Below are 9,407 nucleotides of genomic sequence, written 5' to 3' on the forward strand. Positions count from 1 at the left end.
TATTCTTGATAAACATATGAAAGGGAAGATCCAGTTGATCAAATTAGCTATAAAACATTGCTAAACTTTTGGAACTAGAATTGTGTAGCTCAATGTTAAGAGCACACACTTACTATGCACAATACCCTGAATTTAATCCATAGCACCAAAAACAAATAATAAACATTGTTGAACCCAGAAATTATATTCCCAAACATAAGTGCACCAGACTGTGATAATTATCGTGACTGCTGTGAGAGAAAAGATCACGGGGAAGTCAACTTTAGACTGGACAGCAAAGACCTTGTCAGAGAATTCAGGGTATAAGGAATGGTAAAACCACTCCAGGCCTGGGAAAGGTGTAGAAGGGAGGTGGGAGAGAGGTGCACAGACCTCAATCATTAGGGCCGGTTGTGCTGGAAAGGCATCAGAGAGATCCCAGGAGAGGGTCACGGTTCAGTGCATTTCTGAAAGCGGCAAGGTAACTTGCTCCATGTTTTGTAGCCATAGAAAGAGTCTAGTTGCAGCATGTGGTTAAAGACTACTTATAACAGGCTGACAAAATGAAATTAGCCATATTTTCAGATCTGTTCAGAAATATCAGATATAAAATGTATCATGTATATCTCCCACTGTGTACTTTGGTAATCTGGTTAATTAAACTACATCACTAAACTAACTGAGTTGTTGATCTTACAAGATTGGTTCTTACACTACTTCTTATTTTCCTACCAATTTATAAAATTGAGATTTTTTTTCCTTTTTTTTTTTAGGTTGAATGTAATTCTCGCCTCAACCCTATAAATACAACTTTGTTAAAGGTAATGTGTCTTCTTCATCATTGCAAACCACTTGTGAAAAAATTATAATGCTTCAAATTAATGTATTTTCTGTGATAGTTGCCCAAAAAGAAGCAAAGCTGCACTGTATGATTCTCTCGTTTTCTCTCCTTTTAATTTTTTTTTCTGAATATATTTTCATTGTAAAATATTGAAATGTAGGCCCAGGGATTTAGCTCAGTGGTTCCACCACCTGCTTCTCAAGCACAAGGACTAGAGTTCGATCCCTGGTACCAAAAAAAAAAAACAAAAAATTGAAATGTAGAAAAATGTGAAGAAAAAAATAAAAAATTTTAATCATAACACTTATGAACCAAAAGTAACCGGTAAAAAAATGTCTTGCCAAATGTGGTGGCACATACCTATTATAATCCTAGCAACTTAAGACTCTTGTCTCAAAATAAAATTTTAGGAAGGGGAAAAAATGAGAACCAAGATTTGTCATGTAAAGGTACAAGATCCCGATAATGTAACTGTACTGTATACCTAAAATGTACCAATAAACTCAGTGAGAAAAAAAAATTTTTAGGACTGGGGATTTAGCTCAGTGGTGCCACCACCTTCCTTGCAAGCACAAGATCCTGAGTTTGATCCCTGGTACCAAAAAATAAAATTTTAAAAGGAGATCATGATATAACTCAGTGTTTACGCACTTTGCTGGCAGATGCAAGGCCCTGGGTTCAGTCCCCAGTTTTTAAAAAAAAAAGTCATTTTCCTATGCGTTTTTTTTTTTTTTTGAGATAGGGTCTTCCCAACTTGCCCAGGATGAGCTCAAACTTGTAATCCTCCTATCTCAGTGTCCCAGAGATCACAGGCTCGACAGGTTTCAACCACTGTAGAAATCAATATGGAGATACCTCAAACAACTAGGACTAGAGGTCCCATTTGACCCAGCCATCCCTCTGCTGGGTATCTTTCCAAAAGAATCATCCCACAGTAATATATGCACACCCATGTTTATAGAGGCACGGTTTGTAATAGCTAAAACTTGGAAACAGCGCAAATTGCCCATCATCTGGAGACTGGATAAAAAAGATGTGGTTTTTCTATAAAATGGAGTACTAAGCCATAAACAATGAGAAACTAGAGACATTTATAGCTAAATGGATGCATATGGAGGCCATACTCTTTAGTGAAATAAATAGGACACATATGTAAATACCAAATAGTTTCTCTGGTGTGAGACACTAAAAGTGTAAATAAGGTTTAAATTGTATAATTGATACTGTGAAATAGGAAGAAAATGTCTAAAGGAGTAAGGGAAGTGGAAAGGATAGGGGAAAGGAAAGAAGGAAAAAAGAGAAAAGGAAGAAATGGAAACAAAGTCTTTATAAATAGGCAAGGGTAGAGGGGGTGAAGGGAGGGCAAGGGAAAGGAGAAAAAATAAGAACCAGGTTCCATCATGTAAAGGTACAAGATCCCAATGACGAATGTAACTGTACTGTATACCTAACAGTACCACTAACTTTAATGAAAAAAAAAAAATCTCTCCCAGTATTCTCATATGGGAACCATTTTAATGGTTCTAGACAGGTTTCAACTTCTACACTTCATAAAAATATGGCCACTATACCATTTTGGTCAATTTTTTATTTGTCAGGCTGTATGTTAGTTTTTCCTCTTTAGAATTTTCAGGAAATTATTTTTTGTTAACCTAAAACTCCTGTGCCTTCTGTGGCATTCCCTTCTCCTAAATAACAGTCCCCCTTCAAATAAAATCTTAACACTAGTGATTGAAGTATGGGGTTCATGCCTTTTTTGTAAAATACCAGTGTGATGCCAGTCATGATGGCACACATCTGTAATCCCAACACTTGGGAGGCTGAGGCAGGAGGATCTCTGTGAGTTCAGACCAGCCTGAGCTACATTGTGAGTTCCAGGTCAGTCTCAACTATATAGTGATAAAAAAAAAAAAAAAAAAAAAAAAAAAAAAAAAAAAAAAAAAAAAAAAGATAGGGCTGGGGATTTAGCTCAGCAGCACTGCACCTGACTGGAAAGCACAAGGTCCTGAGTTTTATCCCCAGTATCAAAAGATAAAACAAACCAAAAGATAGGGCTCAGGGTTTAGCTCAGTGGTGCCCTGCCTGCCTTGTAAACACAAAGTCCTGAGGTTAATCCCTGGTGGCAGGGGGGGGGTGTGTGTGTGTGTGTGTGTGTGGTGTGTGGTGTGTGTGTGTGTGTGTGTGGTGTGTTAAATGTCTTCACCCAGTGTGTGTGTGTGTGTGTGTGTGTGTGTGTGTGTGTGTGTGTGTGGTGTGTTAAATGTCTTCACCCAGTGTGGTGATGCACACATGCAATCACAGCTACTTGGGAAACTGAGGCAGGAGATCACTAGCTTGTACAACTTAGTACAACTTGAGAGACTATCTTAATAAAAAAAAAAGGGCTGGGAGGAAGAGTTTAGTGGTAGTTTTCTTGCATAGCATGCAAGAAGCCTGGGGTTCAATCTCGAGCCCTGCAAAAAGAAAACAGCCAGCCTATAGGACTCGGAGCTCAGTGTGTAACAGCTGGAAGGAAGAAGTTGGACTCCTAGGTGACTATCATGCCTTAGAAGCGGTGCATTCTGCACACTGGCAGACTCTGCATCTCTAAAAGATTATTTAAAAATGCAAGTTCCTAGCTGGCCATTGTGGTACATGCCTATAATCCCAGTGCTCTGGGTGGCTAAGACAAGAGGGTCACAAATTAAGCTGAGCCTGGGCACCTTAACAAAATACTGCCTCAAATTTTAAAAGAGAGGAAAAAAAATTTTTTGTAAGAGAGAGAGAGATTAGCTTGCTGAGGATGTAGCTCAGTGTGAAAGCCTGGATCTAATCCCTAGTATGGCCCCCAAAATAACAAGAGGAAGGGAAAGAAATTCAAGTTCCTGAATCTTAACCCCAGATCTATTCAGTCAGGATCTCCAGGGCAGGAAGTCAAGTTATTTTGTTTGATTGTTTCTTTTGGGATCACTGAGGATCAAACCTAGCACTAATACATCTTTTGCAAACAATTTACCACTGAGCTCCCTACCCAGCCTCAAGAACCCAAGTTTTGTGTTTTTGTAGTACTGAGGATTGAATATCGGAGTTTTTGCACTGAGCTGTATTCCAAGCCCCTTGTACTTTTTTAAATTTTGAAACAAAATCTTACTAAGTCGCCCAGGCTGGGTTTGAACTTGGAATCCTTCTGCTTTGAACTGTCTAAGAATCTAATCTTAATTCCACCCTGTGAAGCTGTCAGAATAACCAGTGTGCACCAGTTCCAGTGGTGCGTGCCTGTTATCTCAGCTGAGGAGGCTGAGATAGGAGAATCTTAAGTTTGAAGCCAGACTGGGAAACTTAGCAAGACATTGTCTTGAAATGGATAGGACAGGATACGATAGGATAGAATAGGACTAGGACCAGACAGGCTTGCAGTATAGCTCAGTGGTAGAGTGCTCGCTCAACGTGTGCAAGGCCCATGTTCTGCCCCTAGCACCTCAAAACAAAACAAAAACAGTATGAGGAAGAAAATAGCTCCACCAAATCAGAGAGGCCAGTAGCTAATCAAATGAGTTGGCAGAATTCAGCATCAGCTCCTGATTCATCTTGGAGTAATGACAATGTAGAGTTGAAAGGGAACTTAGAAACCAGGAAGCACTAAGAAGTTAGAGGCACACTGTTTGATAACTCTGAAAGTAACATTTTTCAGGTGGAGGCAGAGCCATATTTGAAAGTAGTTGACTGATTTCACTTTTACCCCAACAGAAAACAGGGCATCTTGTGGGTGAATGATAATTTCAGATTTCTATCCAAGATTATTGTCAGCATCTAAGTCCTTACAGACTAGGACCAGTGTATTGAGGAAATATAAGTTTGGATGTGGTTAAACGTTAAGGAACCTAATAATCCTGTCCCATTTGGGCTATTCAAAGCATTTCCCTAAAGGATATGTCTTGGCTGACTTACATATTTTTCCTCTTCTAGATGGCAGACTGTGGGGGACTGCCCCAAGTAGTTCAGGTAAGCAGTTTTTTAAAAAATCATTCACCTCTACCTCTTTGCCTGTCCAAAAGATTAATGCCTTCTTATTTTATTTCCCCAGCCTGGGAAGCTCACCGAGGCCTTCAAGTACTTTTTGCAGGGAATGGGTTACAGTGAGTAACGCACAACTTTCTGTCTAGCAAAAAATGTATAAGGGGATCAATGTAACAGGAGCAGTTTGACATGTGGGTGGCTACAGCTCTCAGGGCCTAACCTCTGTGCTAGCTGGCCTTAAGTAGAGACCCAAATGTTTGTGGAACATTCATTTTCTCATATATGTAAGACAAGCTAACAGTTCTTAAGCACCCATCTTGTGTCAGCACTATGTATTCTTAAACTTGAGAGGTAAGTTCTGTTATCAGTCCCATTATGTGAAAAAGGAACCTGAGGCTCAAAGGGGCTGTGCACATTTCCCAGAGTAACAAGCTGCAGAGCTGTGGTTCAGACCTTGGCACTCTGGCTCCAGAGCGCACATTTTTAACCATTGAAGCTTCTGCTGTCTTAGCCATGTATGGAAGGTATGATTTGCGCTCCAGCTCATTACGAAGACTCCAGAAGAAAAGGGTGGTGCTCTTAGAGAAATCTGTTTGCCACAGGAGATGAACTAGCAGAGTATTTCATAGCAAGTCCAAGGGTGTGTCCATATTGTATGCCATTGTCCTGGTCTTGTGTATTGTGAGACCCCTGAGCTTTCTCGTTTGTCATAGAAAACCCTCATTTGCTCCATTCTTGGAGTTTTAAAAAGAAAAACCCTTTCACCCAGGTACAGAGCTCTTTACCCAGCAGGGTGATTTTCCTGTCTTTGGAATCAGTGTGGATGATGGCCATTGGTGAGCTGACTGGGCAGATTCCCTGTGCAGCTGGGCCCTGGGTACAGCCCTGTACCTGCCAGGCAGACTTCGTGTGTCTTGTCTAGAGTGGCTGTGTTGTCCCATCTGTGAGCCACTACCAACCGAGCCCACAACCACAGCCTTCTAGCTCACTGGGAGGAGCAGAAGTCCCCTTATAGCCTGTTCTCAGCCTTTTCTGTGAAAACTGATCATCTTGAACCTGTTTCTGATCCAAAGAAGGGTAACTACGGAATGGAGGGGAAAACAGTGTTCTTTATCTACATGAGAGAATTGACGTTCAGGATGATACTAACGCCTCAGTTAGCCTCACCTCCTCCTCTTTGGGACCTTACAATAAGCTTTGATTCCTCACTTAGGAGTATTCTGTCAGTGTGTACTAGGCGGCCAAGGTTGCCCCTTGGCACTCTTGGGTCACTAACCTGCCTTTTCCTGTGTCCATCCTGCTTCCAGTCCCGTATGTGCAGCTCAGTCACCTCAGCACCGAGTCAGGTACCTTCCTCTGTGCTGGCCCCACCCGCCTCCCAGCCATGCTCTCCTGGCTGCATTGGCTGTCTGCAGCATGTCCGCAGTTTTCTTGTGCAGTGAGAGCCCGATAGAACGTGGCTCTTTGTGCTCCAAAAGATTTAGCGCACGGTTCCAGTTCTGATTCCCCAGGAGAAAGAAAGAACCAGGTTGTAATACTTAGGCCTTCTCCCATCATCCTCAGTCCAGGCTCATGGCATCAGCTGAAACTTGATAGACGGGGTCCTTCTACCACCACCACCTGTTGGTCCTTGAGATAACCCTGACATGGGAATCAAAGGGTAACCTTGACTGAGTAGAGATGTTAGCCTGAAGAACTCTGGAGTCGTGGCTGGAACCTCAGGATAGGCAGGGAGGTTATGTCAGGTAAGGCACTGTCCTAGCCAAGCTGGGAGGCGCCTAGGACCGAACTAGTGGAAGAACAGGAGTCTGGGTTAAACAATCCCAGAGCTCTTACCTTCCAGGTCACCCAGGTCAGCCCTGTGTAAATAACAGCTTCAAGTCTACCTGCCTTCCCCTCCACCTATACCTTCCTACTCCTCTCCAGACAGCAAGGGTACCCTGTGGACACGGATGGTAGTCTTGTTGTATCGGGCTTGCACTGTGTTTGTGAAACGTCTTCATACATGTGTGGTTTCTCTTTCTTTTGTTTTAGTCCTGCATGCAGTGCAGGTTTTGGTTACCTGTATGGGTTCCCAAAACCTCCTTCCTAATCACTGTATGAACGGTGTGGGCACAGCTAAAGAGGCTGTACTCCGGACTCAGGGCTCCCCCTTGTTGTGCTGTAGACTAGAATCAGCTGAGATTCCAACCATACCTAGAGTATTAAAGCAACCTTGCATATAGTCACTCACCTAGAGCAAATATTGCAAAATGGAGATGGCTGTGTCTTGTCCTGGTGTTACCTTAAGTGGTTTGGGAAACCCAGATACAAAGTTTTTGGTAAAACATGTAGATTAGTTGAGCTTGACCAAGGCTTCGTCTTCTAGTGTTCTTGTTCTTTGTTACAGTACCATCTGCCGGCATGACCCGGCTCGCCCGATCACGAACCCACTCAACCTCGAGTAGCATTGGCTCTGGAGAAAGTCCCTTCAGCCGGTCTGTCACCAGCAATCATTCAGATGGAACTCAAGAGTCCTGTGAGTCCCCTGATGCCCTGGACAGACATCAGACTGTGGAGTTGTCCTGCTAAGCAGATGCTCCTCCCCGGACCATGCAAATCCACCCTTCAGATCACCACTCCATAGCACATTTCATGTGTAAACTGGCCTCCACTATCTTTAATTCATGCATGGCCACTGAACCTTTCTCTAGTAGCCTGGATTTATCATTCTCTGCCCACTCACCCCTTTTTTGTATGTACCAAGAATCACATCCATGCCATTACTGTAACATTCCAGCATCTTTAACTGATCTAATTTCCACATCTTCTCTTGCCAGCTTTTTTCTGTGCTCTCTCAACTATGTATCTGATATAATTCTTTGATCCCCAACTCTGTGTGTGTGCAAGCACGTGTATCCGTGTGTGTGTGTGCATAGTTCTGTGATTTTAGACATGCTTTCTTGTAGTGTTTCTGCGGGGCGGGGGCTTTTTGTCTTTTCTTTTTCTTTTTCTTTCTTTTTTTTGCATTCTCAACAGTGTTTTTTAAGGGAAAGGTACAGCACAGATATCTAGATGAGCTAGGCCACTAGGTTCCCTTTTGGTTGCAAATTGATCAACAAGATTTGCAGAATGATTTCTAGAGAGAGCAACTCTGAGCAATGTGGAAAACTAATCACTGTTTGGACTATTGATTGATTCTGACCAGAGGCGAAAGGGTTGTCTTAGGTAAGAGAGGCAGGCAGGGAGGCCAGCTACCTCCTCCTATCCAGATGGGTTCACATAACCTATCCTATAAATAAAAGGGGAGCAGTATGTCCTGCTGGAAGTTTGTGAACAGTGAGGTTCTGACACAAACATGAAGTTTTCTCTAAAGGAGTCGCTCGAATTCTAGAATCTTTTAGCACAGGGAGTAGAAAACAAAATGTCAGGCCTTCAAAACTACTGTCACTACCATCTGATTACCACTTTTCAGACATGCGCACATCTGCAAGAAGAGCCTCTCCACTGTGTGATGGACAGTGCTTCTTCATCCCTTGATCCCAAAATGAGGGAGTGCTGTGACCTAAAAAGCATGTCGGGGTGAGGATATGCATGGGAGGAGAGGAGTAACCATTGACAACATCATGTTGAGTAACTACAGCCTTGATTTCAGCAGACTTTAATAGAAGCTAAGTTAAATAGAATCAGAACCATTTTTGAGAAAGATTCTTAATTTTATAAACTCTGGCTCGTAAGAGGAAAGGGGCCAATTTGTAAGGGCAGCCCTTACAGGTAAAATTATTTTCTGCTCTCTGCTGTGAGGGTTCGCAGCCAGCCAGAGAGCACCACTGGGAAGAGGGGAGAAGAACCATGGGGACAGCTGCCACACAGCTGGAGCCCAGCTCTTGTACATCTAGCTATCCGCTCAGGGTCCCTCACTTCCGAATCTTGGGAGAAGACTTTTCAGACACATTGTTTTGCTTTCTGCTAAGATAAGGAATGCGTCACTCTGTCTGAGTATGACTTTTTACAAATTATTAAATAAAGCTGTATATGTCTCATTGTTACTTGATTGCTGGTGTTATTTCTCTCAACCCACTTACTAGAGTTGAAGCAAGGACTCAGTGTGTGCTAGTTCTGTGCTGTTTTTTGTTTGATTGGTTTTTCTGTTTTTTGGGGTTTTTTTTGTTTTGTTTTGTTTTTGAGACAGGGTCTCACTATGTAGTTGAGACTGACCTGGAACTCACTGTGTAGTCCAGGCTGGTCTCAAACTCACAGTGATCCTCCTGCCTCAGCCTCCCAAGTGCTGGGATTACAGGCGTGCGCCACCACACCCAGCTGTGCTGTGTGTGTGTGTGTGTGTGTGTTTTTATACTTGTGATCACCCATCCCACCCAGAAATACTTTGCATTTATAAGGACAAAGTGAAACTTCTGGATCATTTGTCCAAAATCATAAGCCAGTGAGTTCAGACTGAATCATGGTAGATCTGACATGCCCATGTTCCCCACCAATCAAAAATCATGCAGGGCCTCAGATTTAGCTCAGTGGTTCTGCTGCCTGCCTTGCAATTGCAAGGACCCAAGTTCAATTCCCGGTACAAAAAAAAAAAAAAAAAAAAAAAAAAATA

General features: G+C 42.6%; 1 protein-coding gene across 5 annotated transcripts in view; it reads left to right on the forward strand.

The window, feature by feature from the left end:
• The window catches only part of Ndrg3 (NDRG family member 3), a 59,654-nt gene extending 51,512 nt beyond the window's left edge, over positions 1-8,142 (forward strand). For 3 of the 5 annotated variants that reach the window (XM_033767017.1, XM_033767018.1, XM_033767020.1), the window contains 5 exons: positions 753-800; positions 4,766-4,801; positions 4,884-4,935; positions 6,124-6,162; positions 7,206-8,142. In XM_033767017.1, the coding sequence (XP_033622908.1) occupies positions 753-800; positions 4,766-4,801; positions 4,884-4,935; positions 6,124-6,162; positions 7,206-7,387 (357 nt within the window). In that variant the 3' untranslated portion in view covers positions 7,388-8,142. The remainder of the gene's footprint in view (positions 1-752; positions 801-4,765; positions 4,802-4,883; positions 4,936-6,123; positions 6,163-7,205) is intronic. The other 2 variants (XM_010640011.2, XM_010640012.2) reach the window with 1 other exon arrangement.
• The last annotated feature ends 1,265 nt before the right edge of the window (positions 8,143-9,407 follow it).

This window comes from Fukomys damarensis, unplaced genomic scaffold, assembly GCF_012274545.1.
Source record: "Fukomys damarensis isolate Sample0158 unplaced genomic scaffold, DMR_v1.0_HiC HiC_scaffold_22, whole genome shotgun sequence".
Classification (NCBI taxonomy): Eukaryota; Metazoa; Chordata; class Mammalia; order Rodentia; family Bathyergidae; genus Fukomys; species Fukomys damarensis.